At 42.1% G+C, this 25,021-nt stretch overlaps 1 protein-coding gene across 1 annotated transcript in view; it reads left to right on the top strand.

Moving 5' to 3' along the window:
• The window catches only part of MEI1 (meiotic double-stranded break formation protein 1), a 1,068,659-nt gene that overhangs the window by 793,156 nt on the left and 250,482 nt on the right, over positions 1 to 25,021 (top strand). Inside the window, 1 exon segment of the mRNA XM_053689435.1 lies at positions 7,905 to 8,077. Coding sequence (XP_053545410.1) covers positions 7,905 to 8,077 — 173 coding nt within the window.

Genomic DNA, 25,021 nt, shown 5'->3' with positions numbered 1-25,021 from the left:
CCTTTTTTCAAGGGCCCTTCCATCACCCAAATCTAGTTTCTCTGAAGCTGACTGCTTGGAGATTGAACGCTTAATTTTATCCAATCGGTCATAGAGACCATGATTCAGGCTCGTATACCTGTAACTAGAAAGATTTACCATAAGATATGGTGTAAATATCTCTATTGGTGTGAATCCAAGGGCTACTCCTGGAGTAGAGTTAGGATTCCTAGAATTTTGTCCTTTCTCCAAGAGGGTTTAGAGAAAGGATTATCGACAAGTTCCCTAAAGGGTCAAATTTCTGCCTTATCTATTTTGTTACACAAACGTCTTGCAGATGTTCCAGATGTGCAATCTTTTTGTCAGGCCTTGGTCAGGATCAGGCCTGTGTTCAAACCAGTTACTCCTCCATGGAGTCTTAATTTGGTTCTCAAAGTTCTTCAAGGGGCTCCGTTTGAGCCTATGCATTCCTTAGATATTAAGTTGTTATCTTGGAAAGTTTTATTTCTTGTTGCTATTTCTTCTGCTCGCAGAGTGTCAGAGCTCTCGGCATTGAAGTATGAATCCCCTTACCTTATTTTTCATTCAGATAAGGTAGTTTTACGTACTAAATTAGGATTTCTTCCTAAGGTTGTTTCTGATCGGAACATTAATCAGGAGATTGTTGTTCCTTCCTTGTGTCCTAATCCTTCCTCTCAGAAGGAACGGCTTCTGCACAATTTGGACGTGGTTCGTGCCTTAAAGTTTTACCTGCAGGCGACTAAGGTTTTCGTCAGTCTTCTGATTTGTTTGTGGTTTTCTCAGGAGAACGTAAGGGACAGAACAGCTACTTCTCTTTCTTTTTGGCTGAAGAGTATCATACGTTTTGCATATGAGACTGCTGGACTGCAGCCTCCAGAGAGAGTTAGGGCTCATCCCACGAGGGCTGTTGCTTCCTCATGGGCATTCAAGAATGAAGCTTCGGTGGAACAGATTTGCAAGGCTGCAACTTGGTCCTCTCTTCACACTTTTTCAAAATTTTACAAATTTGACACTTTTGCCTCGGCTGAGGCCACTTTTGGAAGAAAGGTTCTTCAAGCAGTGGTGCCTTCCGTTTAGGTTCCCTGTCTTGTCCCTCCCGTATCATCTGTGTACTCTAGCTTGGGTATTGATTCCCAGTAGTAATTAAGATGATCCGTGGACTCATTGTGTCATTAAAAAGAAAAGAAAATTTATGCTTACCTGATAAATTTATTTCTTTTTTGACACGATGAGTCCACGGCCCACCCTGTTTTTTAAAGGCAGGTTGTTGGTTATTATATACTTCAGACACCTCTGCACCTTCTTACTTCCTTTCTCTCCTTTACTTCGGTCGAATGACAGCTTTGCTGTGGTGCTCTTTGCCGCCTCCTGCAGGGCAGGAGTGGCATTCCCAGTTGTAATTAAGATGATCCATGGACTCATTGTGTCAAAAAAGAAATACATTTATCAGGTAAGCATACATTTTCTTTTTACCTCAAAATGTCCTAAGTATTCAAATCCCATTGCAAAGGACTTTAAGCAGCAAATCAGTATGTCTGTCCAAGGACGGCCAAGGGAGTGAGCTTCGTGCACACTCATATTATTTCCCTATTCAGTTATAAGGAAGTTTACTATGAAATATCATGAGAGTTAAGTGAAATCTCATGAGATCACAGTAAAAATGTTCATGACCTCAGCACTGTTGATGCGGATTGGCTACAGTTAATTTCTTCATATATATTTTTTACCTGCAGCTAGGCAACAGCTGAGTATAACTTTTTACACAGAACTTACTCTGCTGAGCTGAGAAAATTGTGAGGTAAAATATCTTCCTTTTTTACATAGAGATGCTCAGGTAATATTTTCCTGTCAGCTTTTTACAGTTATACTGCATCAGTTTTAAGTGATTTAGCATATGAGTATTATGTCCCTTTAATAGTTGCACTTTATTTAACATCACACTTTTTAGACTTTCATTTTACACAGTGTGTCTTGTTTCTCTTGTTAAGTGTATCCAGTCCCCGGATCATCCATTACTTGTGGGATATTCTCCTTCCTAACAGGAAGTTGCAAGAGGATCACCCACAGCAGAGCTGCTATATAGCTCCTCCCCTCACTGCCATATCCAGTCATTCTCTTGCAACTCTCAACTAAGATGGAGGTCGTAAGAGGACTGTGGTGTTTTATACTTAGTTTATTTCTGTATACTGTTTATCTCAGGCAGTATTTAGAAGAAGAATCTGCCTGCGTTTTCTATGATCTTAGCAGAAGTAACTAAGATCCTTTGCTGTTCTCACATATTCTGAGGAGTGAGGTAACTTCAGAGGGGGAATAGCGTGCAGGTTTTCCTGTAATAAGGTGTGTGCAGTTAAAATATTTTTCTAGGGATGGAATTTGCTAGAAAATGCTGCTGATACCGAAGTAATGTAAGTAAAGCCTTAAATGCAGTGATAGCGACTGGTATCAGGCTTATTAATAGAGATACATACTCTTATAAAAGTGTATTTTAAAACGTTTGCTGGCATGTTTAATCGTTTTTTACATATGTTTGGTGATAAAACTTATTGGGGCCTAGTTTTTTCCACATGGCTGGCTTGAATTTTGCCTAGAAACAGTTCCCTGAGGCCTATTTTGGCGTTTTTTTGCACAGCAAAAATTACAGACACAGACATCCAGCTTCTTCCTGCATGATCCAGGACTTCTCTGAAGGGCTCAAAAGGCTTCAAAAGTCGTATTGAGGGAGGTAAAAAGCCACAGTAGAGCTGTGGCAGTTGTTGTGACTGTTTAAAAAACGTTTTTGTCATTTTGTTATTCCGTTTTTGGTATTAAGGGGTTAATCATCCATTTGCAAGTGGGTGCAATGCTCTGCTAACTTATTACATACACTGTAAAAATTTAGTTAGTGTAACTGCATTTTTTCACTGTTATTTCAAAATTTGGGAAAATTTGTGTTTCTTAAAGGCGCAGTAACGTTTTTTATATTGCTTGTAAACTTGTTTTAAAGTGTTTTCCAAGCTTGCTAGTCTCATTGCTAGTCTGTTTAAACATGTCTGACACAGAGGAACCTACTTGTTCATTATGTTTGAAAGCCATGGTGGAGCCCCATAGGAGAATGTGTACTAAATGTATTGATTTCACCTTAAACAGTAAAGATCAGTCTTTATCTATAAAAGAATTATCACCAGAGGGTTCTGTCGAGGGGGAAGTTATGCCGACTAACTCTCCCCACGTGTCAGACCCTTCGCCTCCCGCTCAGGGGACGCACGCTAATATGGCGCCAATTACATCAGGGACGCCCATAGCGATTACCTTGCAGGACATGGCTGCAATCATGAATAATACCCTGTCAGAGGTATTATTTAGATTGCCTGAATTAAGAGGCAAGCGCGATAGCTCTGGGGTTAGGAGAGATACAGAGCGCGCAAATGCTGTTAGAGCCATGTCTGATACTGCGTCACAGTATGCAGAACATGAGGACGGAGAGCTTCAGTCTGTGGGTGACATCTCTGACTCGGGGAAACCTGATTCAGAGATTTCTAATTTTAAATTTAAGCTTGAGAACCTCCGTGTATTGCTTGGGGAGGTATTAGCTGCTCTGAATGACTGTAACACAGTTGCAATTCCAGAGAAATTGTGTAGGCTGGATAGATACTATGCGGTGCCGGTGTGTACTGATGTTTTTCCTATACCTAAAAGGCTTACAGAAATTATTAGCAAGGAGTGGGATAGAGCCGGTGTGCCCTTTTCCCCACCTCATATATTTAGAAAAATGTTTCCAATAGACGCCACTACACGGGACTTATGAAAGACGGTCCCTAAGGTGGAGGGAGCAGTTTCTACTTTAGCAAAGCGTACCACTATCCCGGTTGAGGACAGTTGTGCTTTTTCAGATCCAATGGATAAAAAATTGGAGGGTTACCTTAAGAAAATGTTTATTCAACAAGGTTTTATTTTACAGCCCCTTGCATGCATTGCGCCTGTCACTGCTGCGGCGGCATTCTGGTTTGAGGCCCTGGAAGAGGCCATCCAGACAGCTCCATTGAATGAAATTATTGACAAGCTTAGAACGCTTAAGCTAGCTAACTCATTTGTTTCTGATGCCATTGTTCATTTGACTAAACTAACGGCTAAGAATTCCGGATTCGCCATCCAGGCGCGTAGGGCACTATGGCTTAAATCCTGGTCAGCTGACGTGACTTCAAAGTCTAAATTACTCAACATTCCTTTCAAGGGGCAGACCTTATTCGGGCCTGGCTTGAAGGAAATTATTGCTGACATTACTGGAGGCAAGGGTCATACCCTTCCTCAGGACAGGGCCAAATCAAAGGCCAAACAGTCTAATTTTCGTGCCTTTCGAAATTTCAAGGCAGGAGCAGCATCAACTTCCTCCGCTTCAAAACAAGAGGGAACTGTTGCTCATTCCAGACAGGCCTGGAAACCTAACCAGTCCTGGAACAAGGGCAAGCAGGCCAGAAAGCCTGCTGCTGCCCCCAAGACAGCATGAAGGAACGGCCCCCTATCCGGAAACGGATCTAGTGGGGGGCAGACTTTCTCTCTTCGCCCAGGCGTGGGCAAGAGATGTTCAGGATCCCTGGGCGTTGGAGATCATATCTCAGGGATATCTTCTGGACTTCAAAGCCTCTCCTCCACAAGGGAGATTTCATCTTTCAAGGTTATCAGCAAACCAGGTAAAGAAAGAGGCATTCCTAAGCTGTGTGCAAGACCTCCTAGTAATGGGAGTGATCCATCCAGTTCCGCGGACGGAACAAGGACAGGGATTTTATTCAAATCTGTTTGTGGTTCCCAAGAAAGAGGGAACCTTCAGACCAATCTTGGATCTAAAGATCTTAAACAAATTCCTCAGAGTTCCATCATTCAAAATGGAAACTATTCGGACCATCCTACCCATGATCCAAGAGGGTCAGTACATGACCACAGTGGACTTAAAGGATGCCTACCTTCACATACCGATTCACAAAGATCATCATCGGTTCCTAAGGTTTGCCTTTCTAGACAGGCATTACCAATTTGTAGCTCTTACCTTCGGGTTGGCCACTGCCCCGAGAATTTTTACAAAGGTTCTGGGCTCACTTCTGGCGGTTCTAAGACCGCAAGGCATAGCGGTGGCTCCGTATCTAGACGACATCCTGATACAGGCGTCAAGCTTTCAAATTGCCAAGTCTCATACAGAGATAGTTCTGGCATTTCTGAGGTCGCATGGGTGGAAAGTGAACGTGGAAAAGAGTTCTCTATCACCACGCACAAGAGTCTCCTTCCTAGGGACTCTTATAGATTCTGTAGAGATGAAAATTTACCTGACGGAGTCCAGGTTATCAAAACTTCTAAATGCTTGCCGTGTCCTTCATTCCATTCCACGCCCGTCAGTGGCTCAGTGCATGGAAGTAATCGGCTTAATGGTAGCGGCAATGGACATAGTGCCATTTGCGCGCCTGCATCTCAGACCGCTGCAATTATGCATGCTAAGTCAGTGGAATGGGGATTACTCAGATTTGTCCCCTCTACTAAATCTGGATCAAGAGACCAGAGATTCTCTTCCCTGGTGGCTTTCTCGGGTCCATCTGTCCAAGGGTATGACCTTTCCCAGGCCAGATTGGACGATTGTAACAACAGATGCCAGCCTTCTAGGTTGGGGCACAGTCTGGAACTCCCTGAAGGCTCAGGGATCGTGGACTCAGGAGGAGAAACTCCTCCCAATAAATATTCTGGAGTTAAGAGCAATATTCAAGGCTCTTCTAGCTTGGCCTCAGTTAGCAACACTGAGGTTCATCAGATTTCAGTCGGACAACATCACGACTGTGGCTTACATCAACCATCAAGGGGGAACCAGGAGTTCCCTAGCGATGTTAGAAGTCTCAAAGATAATTCGCTGGGCAGAGTCTCACTCTTGCCACCTGTCAGCGATCCACATCCCAGGCGTAGAGAACTGGGAGGCGGATTTTCTAAGTCGTCAGACTTTTCATCCGGGGGAGTGGGAACTCCATCCGGAGGTGTTTGCTCGACTGGTCCATCGTTGGGACAAACCAGAACTGGATCTCATGGCGTCTCGCCAGAACGCCAAGCTTCCTTGTTACGGATCCAGGTCCAGGGACCCGGGAGCAACGCTGATAGATGCTCTAGCAGCTCCTTGGTTCTTCAACCTGGCCTATGTGTTTCCACCGTTTCCTCTGCTCCCTCGACTGATTGCCAAAATCAAACAGGAGAGAGCATCGGTGATTCTGATAGCGCCTGCGTGGCCACGCAGGACCTGGTATGCAGACCTAGTGGACATGTCATCTCTTCCACCATGGACTCTGCCTCTGAGGCAGGACCTTCTAATACAAGGTCCTTTCAATCATCCAAATCTAATTTCTCTGAGACTGACTGCATGGAGATTGAACGCTTGATTCTATCAAGGCGTGGCTTCTCCGAGTCAGTCATTGATACCTTAATACAGGCTCGGAAGCCTGTCACCAGGAAAATCTACCATAAGATATGGCGTAAATATCTTTATTGGTGTGAATCCAAGAGTTACTCATGGAGTAAGGTTAGGATTCCTAGGATATTGTCCTTTCTCCAAGAGGGTTTGGACAAAGGCTTATCAGCTAGTTCTTTAAAAGGACAGATCTCTGCTCTGTCTATTCTTTTGCACAAGCGTCTGGCAGAAGTTCCAGACGTCCAGGCATTTTGTCAGGCTTTGGTTAGGATTAAGCCTGTGTTTAAAACTGTTGCTCCCCCGTGGAGCTTAAACTTGGTTCTTAAAGTTCTTCAGGGAGTTCCGTTTGAACCCCTTCATTCCATTGATATTAAACTTTTATCTTGGAAAGTTCTGTTTTTGATGGCTATTTCCTCGGCTCGAAGAGTCTCTGAGTTATCTGCCTTACATTGTGATTCTCCTTATCTGATTTTTCATTCAGACAAGGTAGTTCTGCGTACCAAACTTGGGTTTTTACCTAAGGTGGTTTCTAACAGGAATATCAATCAAGAGATTGTTGTTCCATCATTGTGTCCTAATCCTTCTTCAAAGAAGGAAAGTCTTTTGCATAATCTGGACGTAGTCCGTGCCTTGAAGTTTTACTTACAGGCTACTAAAGATTTTCGTCAAACATCTGCCCTGTTTGTCGTTTACTCTGGACAGAGGATAGGTCAAAAAGCTTCGGCAACCTCTCTCTCCTTTTGGCTTCGGAGCATAATACGCTTAGCCTATGAGACTGCTGGACAGCAGCCCCCTGAAAGGATTACAGCGCATTCTACTAGAGCTGTGGGTTCCACCTGGGCCTTTAAAAATGAGGCCTCTGTTGAACAGATTTGCAAGGCTGCGACTTGGTCTTCGCTTCACACCTTTTCAAAATTTTACAAATTTGACACTTTTGCTTCTTCGGAGGCTGATTTTGGGGAAAAGGTTCTACAGGCAGTGGTTCCTTCCGTTTAAGTTCCTGCCTTGTCCCTCCCATCATCCGTGTACTTTAGCTTTGGTATTGGTATCCCACAAGTAATGGATGATCCGTGGACTGGATACACTTAACAAGAGAAAACATAATTTATGCTTACCTGATAAATTTATTTCTCTTGTAGTGTATCCAGTCCACGGCCCGCCCTGTCCTTTTAAGGCAGGTCTAAATTTTAATTAAACTACAGTCACCACTGCACCCTATGGTTTCTCCTTTCTCGTCTTGTTTCGGTCGAATGACTGGATATGGCAGTGAGGGGAGGAGCTATATAGCAGCTCTGCTGTGGGTGATCCTCTTGCAACTTCCTGTTGGGAAGGAGAATATCCCACAAGTAATGGATGATCCGTGGACTGGATACACTACAAGAGAAATAAATTTATCAGGTAAGCATAAATGATGTTTTTTTCATCACATTTGTGCAAGATGTTGTTAGACGGATCTGCTGTATTAAGCTATGTGCACTTTGCTTTACTCCAGCCACAGCCCTGCTGCTCTCTAACACTTCTATGATGGAACTAATAGAGAGCATTCTGGAGCTTACATGGACAGATGCCTCTACAGCCTCCAGTGATTCTTTGGAGGCTCTCTGCTCCTCCGCCTGGCTCATTGCATCCTCTTTGGTGTGTTTTCAGCATAGCTACAACTTGGAGGTGAGTTATCCTATCAGGGAGATAACATTCAAAGTTGGTATGGAACTTTTCTTTCTTATGGTGGTGAGAGTCCGTGATTCATCACTTTTTGGAATTAATCACCTGGCCACCAAGAGGGGGCAAAGAACCCTACACCAAGAGCTTTAATATCCCTCCTACTTCCTGACTCTTACAGTATTTCTTTGCCTCGTCTAGGAGCAGAAAAGGATTCAGATGCTCAGGATTTTATTTAGAATTTACGGGGATGTTCTTTCCCTTGCTCCCCTCATGGGTAAAACCTGGAAGAGAGGGACTTAGGAGAGTAGTGGCTGTGCAATGTAAATCTCCTTGCAGGAGTAGTAGTCATAAGCCTACCATGGGTGTCACTTGGATAGTTACTTTAGCCTCCAACTGTTTGGCCAGGTAGATTTACTCCCTAAGTATATCCTTTACTGTCAGACATAGTACAGGGGCCCCGATGGTCGAAAGTGCTATGAGGCAGTGAGATATTCCAACAGATTCGCCGCTATGTCGAGCGAGCCTGTCGAAATATTCCAAGCTCCCAACATAGATGCTAATAGGCGGCATCACCGAGAGGCGTTTACTATACATGTCATTAGTCGGCGATGCTGGCGATAGATAACACCCAGCATCGCCACCCATATTGGCGATGTATAGTAAACAATCCCTTGAAATATAACTGCTGTGTCTAACCACTAATCCTAATACCCCTAAACTGAAGTAGCCCACAATCACAAACTAACACTACACTTAAAATATCTAAACCGCCACATACCCACCGCAAGTATCTATCCTGTTAACCCATATACAGAAACATACCTAACACACGTACCCATCTAATCTGTTAACCCCTATACCCCCTCTAGCCCACCTCAAGTACCCATCTAAACTATTAACCCCTATACTGCCACTTACCCACTGCAAGTACCCATCTAAACTATTAATTTCTATACCACCACTAGCCCACCAGAAGTACCCTACATTATTAACCCCCTCAACTGCCACAGCCACCAACACAAACTAACCCTACTCTACCTAACACCTAACCCCCCTCTAAACTAATCCCCTAAAGTTACTTAAAAATTAAAAAATCTAAGTTAAAGGGGAAAAAATGACAGTATCCAAATAAAACAACCAACATTACACTTAACACTAACCTACATGCCCCCCAAAAAAATAAAACACATCCAAAATAAACAAAAAAACTAAAACCTAACACTAAATTTAAATTACAACAGCCCTTAAAATGGCCATTTGTAGGGCATTGTCCTAAAGTGAATGCAGCTTTTTTACATTCAAATAAATTACTTCCCCCCTACAATACAAGTAACCTCCCACCCCCCAAAACAATTTTTTAAATAAAAAATCCTATTCTTTGATTAGGTGATTAGTGTATCATTTAGGACACCTTAATCACCTAACTACCCCATACCTGTATGGGGGATTATTAGGTGATTATTTTTGGTTTAGCATTTAGTAGCCCCGCCCCATACCTATATGGGGGTGGTTAGGTGATTAGGTTAGGGCAGCGTAGGGGTTAATAGTGTATTTTAGCATTTATCTACAATGTTTATTTATATTGAATATAAATTAAAATGTATTTATTTTTTCTTGTGTTTATTATTGTAAACATAAATATATTTTAAAAAATGTGTATTTATGTTACAAAAGTCATTCGTATTACAATTGTATTATTACATAACATATATGTAATACTATAATTAGAATGGAACTGTCTTTTATAACATAAATATATATTTTAAAAATAAATTTATATTTAAAATAATAAGCAAGAATATGTACATTTGAATTTATATTCAACACTTAAACTAATGAGCATTATACATAACCATGCCTTGCATTGGTTTTCAATATTTAAAATAGTATGCATTGTCATGTATATTGCATATTAGTTTAAGTATTGCATATAAATTAAAATGTATTTATGTTAGCTTGCTGTGTTTATTAGTGATAACAGATATATATGTTAATATATATTTATGTTATAGTACTCAGCAGCATTAAAGTATATTTGTACGTAACAGGCATGCAGTTATGTAGAACTATACTTTAAATTACACCGTCTTTAATAACAAGTAATAAGGCCTTATAGGGCCGTAGCTTCTACAATTAGTAGTAGGTTTTGGCAGATTAGTGGTCAGTGCTAGACTTTTTCTTTTAGCATTCAGAGTTGAGGTACTGTGAAGTCTGCACTACAATTTCTCTCCAAGCAAGGGAATCTTTTATTATCAGATCCTTAGTGTAACAGTCTGTGAAATAATTTAAAATGGAGGGATAGAGTGGGAGTGGGAGAGGAGTGTTATTGAAACTGAAACGAGCATGTGAGTTTTCCAACTGAAGAAGTGTATATTTAGAAGTGCAGGAGGCCCAGGAATGAGCCTTTGGGTATGCCAATAAAAAGTTGAAGGGGTGGTGAGGAGGTGTCAGAAAATGAGCTGCTGAAGGAATAGTAAGATAAGTAAAATTCAATCCATGAAAGTGTGGTGTTGCACAGACACCTCATGGAGAATGTCCTGTAGGACAGTGTGGTCAACAGTATCAAAGGCAGCAGAAAGGTAATGGAGTATTGAAGAAAGTGTAATGAGGGCAGTCCAGTAACAACTGTTTAAAATTGATAACCATGGATGCCAGCTCAACATAAAAACCAAGGCTGATTAATTTTTACTTGTTCTTGAGAAAGGTGGTTTGGATTGTGTTGAGCTTTATTGTTAGGTTTCAACTGATGAAAGACAGTTGTTTGGATCTGCAACTGCAAAACTGTTATAAAATGTCTCAATGGAGCTGAGATTTATCATATCAGGAAGACAACCAGCTAGCTCACAGTGAATTTTTGGTAAGATACAGTTGAGGGTATATTCAGGTATGAACCTGGTTATGATCTCAGAAATAAATCAGAAGAATGTCTCTCTCTATGAGGAAGAGCTATATATATAATTAAGCAGGCAGTCCTGAGTAACTGAACAGTGTCTCTTGTAATCATATACCAGGTGAGTAACGAATTGCAGTGATGAGAAACTCCACATATATACATATATACAAATTAGAACATGTTCATGCTTACCACAACCTCAGGACACTTTGCTTGCAGTTATTTTCAGTGAGAGGTGAGTTTCTGATCTGCAGCTGACAGGCAACAGTGAAGCAATGCAATCAGGTAAGAGACAGAGCGGCTGTATGGAAACTGGAACTCAATTACAGGTTGTTATTCCTTAGAGCCTTTAATGTAAATAGTCAGCGGCAGACTTAGTTACAGTGACTGTGACAAACAAAAGAGCAGAGGTTTGGTATTGTAGCACAACTGTTTCCTTTGAGAGAAGATGATTGCTGCAGCTTGTGGGAGTCAGCATGAAGTGGGAATCAGTCTCCCAGTTAAAAGATCCTGTGCTGCAGGCAGTTTAATGATTGGAAAGTTTCCTATTGTTTAGGATGCTTGAAATATCTTAGTAGATAAAGGAGATTAGAACAGTAATTTGTAATCCAAAATAGCTTAGGATAAAGCAGAGAGAGCAACTATGTTACTCCTATTACACTCAATAACTAAGCACTTGTCTAAGGTTAGAAGACAGGTGATATAGAGTAGGTAGGTTGGTCTAATGAATAAAGGTGGTATTGGAAGTTATTCACACAAGTCAGTTTAAGGTGGAATACCTGACAGAATCCCCCCTTCAAGCAAACCGCACCACGGTTTGTGGCCGAGGTCTGTGAGGATTGCGTCTATGGAATTGAGCAATAAGCCTAGGGGCAGTTATATGAGACTCCGGTTCCCAAGTGTCCTCATCGGGGCAGTAGCCCTTCCAACGACCCAAGTATTGTAGTTCACCATTATGAATCCTGGAGTCAGTGATCTCCTTCACTTCATATTCCTCAGGGTCTATAAGTGGTGTTGTTGGTGGCATCACCTGAGTCTTGGTGATTTTAGCTGGTTTCAACAGAGAGATGTGGAAGGTCGGATGGATGGTTAAGGTAGAGGGCAACTGAAGGGTGACTGCATTCTCATTGATTACACAAATGATCTGAAATGGTCCTATGAATAGACTGGCTAATTTTTTACTAGGAACTTGAAGTCGTAGATTTTTTGTCGACAACCATACCCAATCCCCTGTAGTATATGTCGGTGTTGTTCTTCGCCTGAGATCGTAATAATTTTTCTGCACTACCTGTGCGGTCTCCATATTTCTGCGAAGTAGTTGGAAATTCTCAGTTATTTTATCAGCCAATTCTTCAGTGGAAGGATTCGATGTGACTTGATTTGAATTTACGGAGAGATTGGGATGGTATGCAAAATTAGCAAAAAATGGGGATAACTTAGTAGAGGAATTGGTAGAGTTATTGTACGAAAATTCAGCTAAAGATAAGTATTTTTTCCATTCATCTTGATGATATGCACAATAACATCGTAGGTAGGATTCAAGCCACTGATTAAGGCGTTCAGCCTGTCCGTTGATCTGCGGATGATATGCAGTGGTGTATCTGGGGGGTAGTTATCAAGCCGTCAACCTCAAATACGCTGGAATTCCGCAGCGTATTTGTGGCGAGGCTGATTCGCCTTAGTTATCAAAGGCTAGAGACCGGCAAAAGTAGAATTTAGTGACGTAAGCTTCGATCCGCCGACACAGATCGATTCTTACGTCACTCCAGATGTTCCGCACACAAGTGCGGCACAATCTGACTACTTTTGCTAGTTATCAAAAAACTAGCAGGTACGCTCGGCACTTTTCCGGCCCAGCGTACCTGGTTTTCAAACCGCCGCCCTGGAGGTGGCGGATCCCATAGGAATCAATGGGAGTCTGACCATAGCGAAAGTTCATGTTCGCTGCTGCCAGACATCCCATTGATTCCTATGGGAGCTGTCTACACCTAACACCCTAACATGTACCCCGAGTCTAAACACCCCTAATCTGCCCCCCCCTACCCCGCCGCAACGAAATAAAGTTATTACCCCCTAAACCGCCGATCCCGGAGCCCACCGCCACTATAATAAACTGATTAACCCCTAAACCGACGCTCCCTGACCCCGACGCAACTATAATATATGTATTAACCCCTAAACCGCCGCTCCCAGACCCCGCCGCCACCTACATTATACCTAGTAACCCCTATCCTGCCCCCCCTATACCGTCGCCACCTATAATAAAGTTATTAACCCCTATCCTGCCGATCCCGGACCTCGCCGCAACTAAATAAATAGTTTAACCCCTAAACCGCCGCTCCCGGACCCCGCCGCAACCTATATTAAACTTATTAACCCCTATCCTGCCCCCCTACACCGTCGCCACCTATAATAAATTTATTAACCCCTATCCTGCCCCCCCCTACACCGCCGTCACTGTAATAAATTTATTAACCCCTAAACCTAAGTCTAACACTATCCCTAACACCCCCCTAACTTAAATATTAATTAAATAAATCTAAATAATATTTCTCTTATTAACTAACGCCTAGATTTAGAGTTTTGCGGCCAAAGGGGTGCGTTAGCTACGCGTGCTTTTTTTCCCCCGCACCTTTTAAATACCGCTGGTATTTAGAGTTCACAGAATGGCTGGGTTTTCAGTGCGTTAGGCTCCAAAAAGGGAGCGTAGAGCATAATTTAACGCCACTGCAACTCTCGATACCAGCGGTGCTTACGGACGCGGCCAGCTTCAAAAACGTGCTCGTGCTCGATTCCCCCATAGGAAACAATGGGGCTGTTTGAGCTGAAAAAAAACCTAACACCTGCAAAAAAGCCGCGTTCAGCTCCTAACGCAGCCCCATTGTTTCCTATGGGGAAACACTTCCTACGTCTGCACCTAACACTCTAACATGAACCCCGAGTCTAAACACCCCTAACCTTACACTTATTAACCCCTAATCTGCCGCCCCCTCTTTCGCTGACCCCTGCATTATATTATTAACCCCTAATCTGCCGCTCCGTACACCGCCGCAATTTACATTATAGCTATGTACCCCTAATCTGCTGCCCCTAACACCGCCGACCCCTATATTATATTTATTAACCCCTAATCTGCCCCCCACAACGTCGCCGCCAGCTACCTACAATAATTAACCCCTAATCTGCCGACCGCATCTCACCGCTACTATAATAAAGTTATTAACCCCTAATCCGCCTCACTCCCGCCTCAATAACCCTATAATAAATAGTATTAACCCCTAATCTGCCCTCCCTAACATCGCCGACACCTAACTTCAATTATTAACCCCTAATCTGCCGATCGGAGCTCACCGCTAGTGTAATAAATGGATTAACCCCTACAGCTAAGTCTAACCCTAACACTAACACCCCCCTAAGTTAAATATAATTTAAATCTAACAAAATAAATTAACTATTATTAAATAAATTATTCCTATTTAAAGCTAAATACTTACCTGTAAAATAAACCCTAATATAGCTACAATATAACGAATAATTATATTGTAGCTATTTTAGGATTAATATTTATTTTACAGGCAACTTTGTATTTATTTTAACCAGGTACAATAGCTATTAAATAGTTAATAACTATTTAATAGTTACCTAGTTAAAATAATTACAAAATTACCTGTAAAATAAATCCTAACCTAAGTTACAATTAAACCTAACACTACACTATCAATAAATTAATTAAATAAAATACCTCCAATTACCTACAATTAAACCTAACACTACACTATCAATAAATTAATTAAATACAATACCTACAAATAAATACAATGAAATAAACTAACTAAAGTACAAAAAATAAAAAAGAACTAAGTTAAAAAAAATAAAAAAATATTTACAAACATAAGAAAAATCTTACAACAATTTTAAACTAATTACACCTACTCTAAGCCCCCTAATAAAATAACAAAGCCCCCCAAAATAAAAAAATGCCCTACCCTATTCTAAATTAAAAAAGTTCAAAGCTCTTTTACCTTACCAGCCCTGAAAAGGGCCATTTGCGGGGCATGCCCCAAAGAATTCAGCTCTTTTGCCTGTAAAAAAAACATAAAATACCCCCCCAACATTAAAACCCACCACCCACATACCCCTAATCTAACCCAAACCCCCCTTAAATAAACCTAACACTAAGCCCCTGAAGATCTTCCTACCTTATCTTCACCTCGCCGGGTATCGCCGATCCGTCCTGGCTCCAAAATCTTCATCCAAGCCCAAGCGGGGGCTGGCGATCCATAATCCGGCGGCTGAAGAGGTCCAGAAGAGGCTCCAAAGTCTTCATCCTATCCGGGAAGAAGAGGCGATCCGGACCGGCAACCATCTTGATCCAAGCGGCATCTTCTATCTTCATCCGATGAGGAACGGCTCCATCGTGAAGACCTCCAGCGCGGATCAATCTTCTCCTTCCGACGTCCAACTGAAGAATGAAGGTTCCTTTAAGGGACGTCATCCAAGATGGCGTCCCTCGAATTCCGATTGGCTGATAGGATTCTATCAGCCAATCGGAATTAAGGTAGGAAAATTCTGATTGGCTGATGGAATCAGCCAATCAGAATCAAGTTCAATCCGATTGGCTGATCCGATCAGCCAATCAGATTGAGCTTGCATTCTATTGGCTGATCGGAACAGCTAATAGAATGCGAGCTCAATCTGATTGGCTGATCGGATCAGCCAATCGGATTGAACTTGATTCTGATTGGCTGATTCCATCAGCCAATCAGAATTTTCCTACCTTAATTCCGGTTGGCTGATAGAATCCTATCAGCCAATCGGAATTCGAGGGACGCCATCTTGGATGACGTCCCTTAAAGGGACACTAAACACCTGATAAAAATCATTAAAAAGTATGTTTTATTATGAATTAAAATCAAGTAATCACTACTGTCTAGTTTATTTGTTCACCTTACCCCTAAGTGTTGAAAAAAATCCATTTGAAGATGAATGCTAATCAGGTGCATTATTCTCCCATGTAAGGTGCCATGTTAGAACGCACGTTACACTGGGTCACAGCAGTCATGTGACTTGTGCAGATGAAAAACACAGCAGCAGCAGCACTCAATGTTATGCAGACAGAGCTTGTCCTGCAGTTTATGTTATAAATCTGTTACAGGAAAAAAAGATTTTATTATTATGTTTTTGTATGCAAACAAAGTTTACTCTTTCAAACGTTACCACTGAATTGAATTCCTAATGTGTGTGACTGTACATAGCACTCGGCAGGGTTATAAATGTAAATCATTCTCTTCTCTGAGTCTGACAAGCTCCGGTCTGGAGAGGGAGGGGCCGAGGGGGAAGAGAGAGCAGAGAGACTCCGTGAAGAAAATAGACTAAATAACTCATGCTGGAAATACTTTTTACTGGAGATTTGTTCTATGCAATATTTTATTTTCATACATCTGCATTACATATATTACTGTATATATGTGATGTAGATGTATGAAAATAAAATATTGCATAGAACAAATCTCCAGTAAAAAGTATTTCCAGCATGAGTTATTTAGTCTATTTTCTTCACGGAGTCTCTCTGCTCTCTCTCCCCCCTCGGCCCCTCCCTCTCCAGACCGGAGCTTGTCAGACTCAGAGAAGAGAATGATTTACATTTATAACCCTGCCGAGTGCTATGTACAGTCACACAGATTAGGAATTCAGTGGTAACGTTTGAAAAAGTAAGCTTTGTTTGCATAGAAAAATATAATAATAAAATCTTTTATTCCTGTAACAGATTTATAACATAAACTGCAGGACAAGCTCTGTCTGCATAACATTGAGTGCTGCTGTGTTTTTTATATGCACACATTATAGGTACTCTAGGTATGTGATATGAAGTGTGTGATAGGTATGTGATAGATATGAAGTGTGTGTCATGTGACTACTGTGCTGTTAAAATATGGCGGCATACATAGCTGCATCAAGCCCTAGATATGTATAGTAATAGAAACAATTTTCTTGAAATGTTTTGTGTAAGCTGAAGTTACAGCATAAAGAGCTGTACTCAGTTTTTTATTATTACACAGTAGAAGTTAGTTTTAATTATTTCTTCTGTTATGTGTGATCAGTCCACGGGTCATCATTACTTCTGGGATATAACTCCTCCCCAACAGGAAATGCAAGAGGATTCACCCAGCAGAGCTGCATATAGCTCCTCCCCTCTACGTCACTCCCAGTCATTCTCTTGCACCCAACGACTAGATAGGATGTGTGAGAGGACTATGGTGATTATACTTAGTTTTTATAACTTCAATCAAAAGTTTGTTATTTTACAATAGCACCGGAGCGTGTTATTGCCTCTCTGGCAGAGTTTGAAGAAGAATCTACCAGAGTTTTTACTATGATTTTAACCGGAGTAGTTAAGATCATATTGCTGTTTCTCGGCCATCTGAGGGAGGTAAAAGCTTCAGATCAGGGGACAGCGGGCAGATGAATCTGCATTGAGGTATGTAGCAGTTTTTATTTTCTGAATGGAATTGATGAGAAAATCCTGCCATACCGTTATAATGACATGTATGTATACTCTACACTTCAGTATTCTGGGGATGGTATTTCACCGGAGTTACTCTGTTAAGAGTACATTAAACCTTTTAATAGGTATTTATTATGTTAAACGTTTTTGCTGGAATGTAGAATCGTTTGCATTTTCTGAGGTACTGAGTGAATAAATATTTGGGCATTATTTTTCCACTTGGCAGTTGCTTGTTTTAATTGTGACAGTTTCGTTTCTCTCTCACTGCTGTGTGTGAGGGGGAGGGGCCGTTTTTGGCGCTCTTTGCTACGCATCAAAAATTTCCAGTCAGTTACTCTTGTATTTCCTGCATGTTCCGGTTCATCTCTAACAGAACTCAGGGGTCTTCAAACTTCTTTGGAGGGAGGTAGATTCTCTCAGCAGAGCTGTGAGACTTATATATTGACTGTGATTAAAAACGTTGCTCTGTAATTTTTATGTTTCAAATTTAATTATTGTTACTTTACTAATGGGAACAAACCTTTGCTAAAAGTTGTGTTGTTTTTAAGGATTGATGCTATAACTGTCTTTCAGTTCATTATTTCAACTGTCATTTAATCGTTTAGTGCTTCTTTGAGGCACAGTACGTTTTTCTTAAATAAGATTGTAACCAAGTTGCAAGTTTATTGCTAGTGTGTTAAACATGTCTGATTCAGAGGAAGATACCTGTGTCATTTGTTCCAATGCCAAGGTGGAGCCCAATAGAAATTTATGTACTAACTGTATTGATGCTACTTTAAATAAAAGCCAATCTGTACAAATTGAACAAATTTCACCAAACAGCGAGGGGAGAGTTATGCCGACTAACTCGCCTCACGTGTCAGTACCTGCATCTCCCGCCCGGGAGGTGCGTGATATTATGGCGCCTAGTACATCTGGGCGGCCATTACAGATAACATTACAAGATATGGCTACTGTTATGACTGAAGTTTTGGCTAAATTACCAGAACTAAGAGGCAAGCGTGATCACTCTGGGGTGAGAACAGAGTGCGCTGATAATACTAGGGCCATGTCTGATACTGCGTCACAGCTTGCAGAGCATGAGGACGGAGAGCTTCATTCTGTGGGTGATGGTTCTGATCCAAACAGATTGGATTCAGATATTTCAAATTTTAAATTTAAATTGGAGAACCTCCGTGTATTACTAGGGGAGGTTTTAGCGGCTCTTAATGATTGTAACACTGTTGCAATACCAGAGAAATTGTGTAGGTTGGATAAATACTTTGCGGTACCGGCGAGTACTGACGTTTTTCCTATACCTAAGAGACTAACTGAAATTGTTACTAAGGAGTGGGATAGACCCGGTGTGCCGTTCTCACCCCCTCCAATATTTAGAAAGATGTTTCCAATAGACGCCACCACACGGGACTTATGGCAAACGGTCCCTAAGGTGGAGGGAGCAGTTTCTACTTTAGCTAAGCGTACCACTATCCCGGTGGAGGATAGCTGTGCTTTTTCAGATCCAATGGATAAAAAATTAGAGGGTTACCTTAAGAAAATGTTTGTTCAACAAGGTTTTATATTGCAACCCCTTGCATGCATCGCGCCGATTACGGCTGCGGCAGCATTTTGGATTGAGTCTCTGGAAGAGAACCTTAGTTCAGCTACGCTGGACGACATTACGGACAGGCTTAGAGTCCTTAAACTAGCTAATTCATTCATTTCGGAGGCCGTAGTACATTTAACCAAACTTACGGCTAAGAACTCAGGATTCGCCATTCAGGCACGTAGGGCGCTGTGGCTAAAATCCTGGTCAGCTGATGTAACTTCTAAGTCCAAATTACTTAATATACCTTTCAAGGGGCAAACTTTATTTGGGCCCGGTTTGAAAGAAATTATCGCTGACATTACAGGAGGTAAGGGCCACGCCCTGCCTCAAGACAAAGCCAAAGCTAAGGCTAGACAGTCTAATTTTCGTCCCTTTCGGAATTTCAAAGCAGGAGCAGCATCAACTTCCACTGCACCGAAACAGGAAGGAGCTGTTGCTCGTTACAGACAAGGCTGGAAACCTAACCAGTCCTGGAACAAGGGCAAGCAGGCCAGGAAACCTGCTGCTGCCCCAAAGACAGCATGAACCGAGGGCCCCCGATCCGGGACCGGATCTGGTGGGGGGCAGACTCTCTCTCTTCGCCCAGGCTTGGGCAAGAGATGTTCAGGATCCCTGGGCGCTAGAGATCATATCTCAGGGATACCTTCTAGACTTCAAATTCTCTCCCCCAAGAGGGAGATTTCATCTGTCAAGGTTGTCAACAAACCAGATAAAGAAAGAAGCGTTTCTACGCTGTGTACAAGATCTGTTATTAATGGGAGTGATCCATCCGGTTCCGCGGTCGGAACAAGGACAAGGGTTTTACTCAAACCTGTTTGTGGTTCCCAAAAAAGAGGGAACTTTCAGGCCAATCTTGGATTTAAAGATCCTAAACAAATTCCTAAGAGTTCCATCGTTCAAAATGGAAACTATTCGGACAATCTTACCCATGATCCAAAAGGGTCAGTACATGACCACAGTGGATTTAAAGGATGCTTACCTTCACATACCGATTCACAAAGATCATTACCGGTATCTAAGGTTTGCCTTCTTAGACAGGCATTACCAGTTTGTAGCTCTTCCATTCGGATTGGCTACGGCTCCAAGAATCTTCACAAAGGTTCTGGGTGCCCTTCTGGCGGTACTAAGACCGCAAGGAATTTCGGTAGCTCCGTACCTAGACGACATTCTGATACAAGCTTCAAGCTTTCAAACTGCCAAGTCTCATACAGAGTTAGTTCTGGCATTTCTAAGGTCGCATGGATGGAAAGTGAACGAAAAGAAGAGTTCTCTTTTTCCTCTCACAAGAGTTCCATTCTTGGGGACTCTTATAGATTCTGTAGAAATGAAGATTTATCTGACAAAAGACAGATTAACAAAGCTTCTAAATGCATGCCGCGTCCTTCATTCCATTCAACTCCCGTCAGTAGCTCAATGCATGGAGGTGATCGGCTTAATGGTAGCAGCAATGGACATAGTACCCTTTGCACGTCTACATCTCAGACCGCTGCAATTGTGCATGCTGAGTCAGTGGAATGGGGATTACTCAGACTTGTCCCCTACTCTGAATCTGGATCAAGAGACCAGAAACTCTCTTCTATGGTGGCTTTCTCAACCACATCTGTCCAGGGGGATGCCATTCAGCAGGCCGGACTGGACAATTGTAACAACAGACGCCAGCCTACTAGGTTGGGGCGCTGTCTGGAATTCTCTGAAGGCTCAGGGACAATGGAATCAGGAGGAAAGTCTCCTGCCAATAAACATTCTGGAATTGAGAGCAGTCCTCCATGCCCTTCTGGCTTGGCCCCAGTTAAAAACTCGGGGGTTCATCAGGTTTCAGTCGGACAACATCACGACTGTAGCTTACATCAACCATCAAGGAGGGACAAGAAGCTCCCTAGCAATGATGGAAGTATCAAAGATAATTCGCTGGGCAGAGTCTCACTCTTGCCACCTGTCAGCAATCCACATCCCGGAGTGGAGAACTGGGAGGCGGATTTCTTGAGTCGCCAGACTCTTCATCCGGGGGAGTGGGAACTTCATCCGGAGGTCTTTGCCCAAATACTTCGACGTTGGGGCAAACCAGAGATAGATCTCATGGCGTCTCGCCAGAACGCCAAACTTCCTCGCTACGGGTCCAGATCCAGGGATCCGGGAGCGGTTCTGATAGATGCTTTGACAGCACCTTGGAACTTCGGGATGGCTTATGTGTTTCCACCCTTCCCGCTGCTTCCTCGATTGATTGCCAAAATCAAACAGGAGAGAGCATCAGTGATTCTAATAGCGCCTGCATGGCCACGCAGGACTTGGTATGCAGATCTAGTGGACATGTCATCCTGTCCGCCTTGGTCTCTACCTCTAAGACAGGACCTTCTGATACAGGGTCCATTCAAACATCAAAATCTAACTTCTCTGAAGCTGACTGCTTGGAAATTGAACGCTTGATTTTATCAAAACGTGGTTTTTCTGAGTCGGTTATTGATACCCTGATACAGGCTAGGAAGCCTGTTACCAGAAGGATTTACCATAAGATATGGCGTAAATACCTATACTGGTGCGAATCCAAAGGTTACTCCTGGAGTAAGGTTAGGATTCCTAGGATATTGTCCTTTCTACAAGAAGGTTTAGAAAAGGGTTTATCGGCTAGCTCATTAAAGGGACAGATCTCAGCTCTGTCCATCTTGTTACACAGGCGTCTGTCAGAAAATCCAGACGTCCAGGCCTTTTGTCAGGCTTTAGCTAGGATCAAGCCTGTGTTTAAAACTGTTGCTCCGCCATGGAGTTTAAACTTAGTTCTTAACGTTTTACAGGGTGTTCCGTTTGAACCCCTTCATTCCATTGATATAAAATTGTTATCTTGGAAAGTTCTGTTTTTAATGGCTATTTCCTCGGCTCGAAGAGTCTCTGAGTTATCAGCCTTACATTGTGATTCTCCTTATCTGATTTTTCACTCAGACAAGGTAGTTCTGCGTACTAAACCTGGGTTCTTACCTAAGGTAGTCACTAACAGGAATATCAATCAAGAGATTGTTGTTCCATCCTTGTGTCCAAATCCTTCTTCAAAGAAGGAACGTCTTCTACACAATCTGGATGTAGTTCGTGCCCTCAAGTTCTACTTGCAGGCAACTAAGGATTTTCGACAAACGTCTTCCCTGTTTGTCGTGTACTCTGGTCAGAGGAGAGGTCATAAGACTTCGGCTACCTCTCTCTCCTTCTGGCTTCGTAGCATAATTCGTTTAGCCTATGAGACTGCTGGACAGCAGCCTCCTGAAAGAATTACAGCTCATTCTACTAGAGCTGTGGCTTCCACTTGGGCCTTTAAGAATGAGGCCTCTTTTGAACAGATTTGCAAGGCTGCAACTTGGTCTTCGCTTCATACTTTTTCCAAATTTTACAAATTTGACACTTTTGCTTCTTCGGAGGCTATTTTTGGGAGAAAGGTTCTTCAGGCAGTGGTTCCTTCTGTATAATGAGCCTGCCTATCCCTCCCGTCATCCGTGTACTTTTGCTTTGGTATTGGTATCCCAGAAGTAATGATGACCCGTGGACTGATCACACATAACAGAAGAAAACATAATTTATGCTTACCTGATAAATTCCTTTCTTCTGTTGTGTGATCAGTCCACGGCCCGCCCTGTTTTAAGGCAGGTAAATATCTTTTAAATTATACTCCAGTCACCACTTCACCCTTGGTTTCTCCTTTCTCGTTGATTCTTGGTCGAATGACTGGGAGTGACGTAGAGGGGAGGAGCTATATGCAGCTCTGCTGGGTGAATCCTCTTGCATTTCCTGTTGGGGAGGAGTTATATCCCAGAAGTAATGATGACCCGTGGACTGATCACACAACAGAAGAAAGGAATTTATCAGGTAAGCATAAATTATGTTTTTTAGCAGTCAAGTGTTTAATGTCCCTTTAAAAGGAAAATTCATTCTTCAGTTGGACGTCGGAAGGAGAAGATTGATCCGCGCTGGAGGTCTTCACGATGGAGCCGTTCCTCATCGGATGAAGATAGAAGATGCCGCTTGGATCAAGATGGTTGCCGGTCCGGATCGCCTCTTCTTCCCGGATAGGATGAAGACTTTGGAGCCTCTTCTGGACCTCTTCAGCCGCCGGATTATGGATCGCCAGCCCCCGCTTGGGCTTGGATGAAGATTTTGGAGCCAGGACGGATCGGTGATACCCGGCGAGGTGAAGATAAGGTAGGAAGATCTTCAGGGGCTTAGTGTTAGGTTTATTTAAGGGGGGTTTGGGTAAGATTAGGGGTATGTGGGTGGTGGGTTTTAATGTTGGGGGGGGAATTTTATGTTTTTTTTACAGGCAAAAGAGCTGAATTCTTTGGGGCATGCCCCGCAAATGGCCCTTTTCAGGGCTGGTAAGGTAAAAGAGCTTTGAACTTTTTTAATTTAGAATAGGGTAGGGCATTTTTTTATTTTGGGGGGCTTTGTTATTTTATTAGGCGGCTTAGAGTAGGTGTAATTAGTTTAAAATTGTTGTAAGATTTTTCTTATGTTTGTAAATATTTTTTTATTTTTTTGTAACTTAGTTCTTTTTTATTTTTTGTACTTTAGTTAGTTTATTTCATTGTATTTATTTGTAGGTATTGTATTTAATTAATTTATTGATAGTGTAGTGTTAGGTTTAATTGTAGGTAATTAAAGGTATTTTATTTAATTAATTTATTGATAGTGTAGTGTTAGGTTTAATTGTAACTTAGGTTAGGATTTATTTTACATGTAATTTTGTAATTATTTTAACTAGGTAACTATTAAATAGTTATTAACTATTTAATAGCTATTGTACCTGGTTAAAATAATTACAAAGTTACCTGTAAAATAAATATTAATCCTAAAATAGCTACAATATAATTATTCGTTATATTGTAGCTATATTAGGGTTTATTTTACAGGTAAGTATTTAGCTTTAAATAGGAATAATTTATTTAATAATAGTTAATTTATTTCGTTAGATTTAAATTATATTTAAGTTAGGGGGGGTTAGTGTTAGGTTTAGACTTAGCTTTAGGGGTTACAAAATTTATTAGAATAGCGGTGAGCTCCGGTCGGCAGATTAGGGGTTAATGCTTGAAGTTAGGTGTCGGCGATGTTAGGGAGGGCAGATTAGGGGTTAATACTATTTATTATAGGGTTTTTGAGGCGGGAGTGAGGCGGATTATGGGTTAATAACTTTATTATAGTAGCGGTGCGGTCCGCTCGGCAGATTAGGGGTTAATAAGTGTAGGCAGGTGGAGGCGACGTTTAGGGGGGCAGATTAGGGGTTAATAAATATAATATAGGGGTCGGCGGTGTTAGGCGCAGCAGATTAGGAGTACATAGCTATAATGTAGGTGGCAGCGGGGTACGGAGCGGCAGATTAGGGGTTAATAATAATATGCAGGGGTCAGCGATAGCGGGGGCGGCAGATTAGGGGTTAATAAATATAATATAGGGGTCGGCGGTGTTAGGGGCAGCAGATTAGGGGTTCATAGGTATAATGTAGGTGGCAGCGGTGTGCGGTCGGCAGATTAGGGGTTAAAATTTTTTAATAGAGTGGCGGCGATGTGGGGGGACCTCGGTTTAGGGGTACATAGGTAGTTTATGGGTGTTAGTGTACTTTAGAGCACAGTAGTTAAGAGCTTTATGAACCGGCATTAGCCCAGAAAGCTCTTAACTACTGACTTTTTTCTGCGGCTGGAGTTTTGTCGTTAGAGTTCTAACTCTCACTCCAGCCACGACTCTAAATACCGGCGTTAGAAAGATCCCATTGAAAAGATAGGATACGCAATTGACGTAAGGGGATCTGCGGTATGGAAAAGTCGCGGCTGGAAAGTGAGCGTTAGACCCTTTCCTGACTGACTCCAAATACCAGCGGGCGGTAAAAACTAGCGTTAGAAGCCTCTAACGCTGGTTTTCACGGCTACCGCCCAACTCTAAATCTAGGCGTAAGTTAATCCTATTTAAAACTAAATACTTACCTATAAAATA

Source organism: Bombina bombina, chromosome 7 (genome assembly GCF_027579735.1).
Source record: "Bombina bombina isolate aBomBom1 chromosome 7, aBomBom1.pri, whole genome shotgun sequence".
Taxonomy (NCBI): domain Eukaryota; kingdom Metazoa; phylum Chordata; class Amphibia; order Anura; family Bombinatoridae; genus Bombina; species Bombina bombina.
Note: the sequence above shows the minus strand (reverse complement) of the source record. Positions and strands in the feature narration are given on the sequence as shown.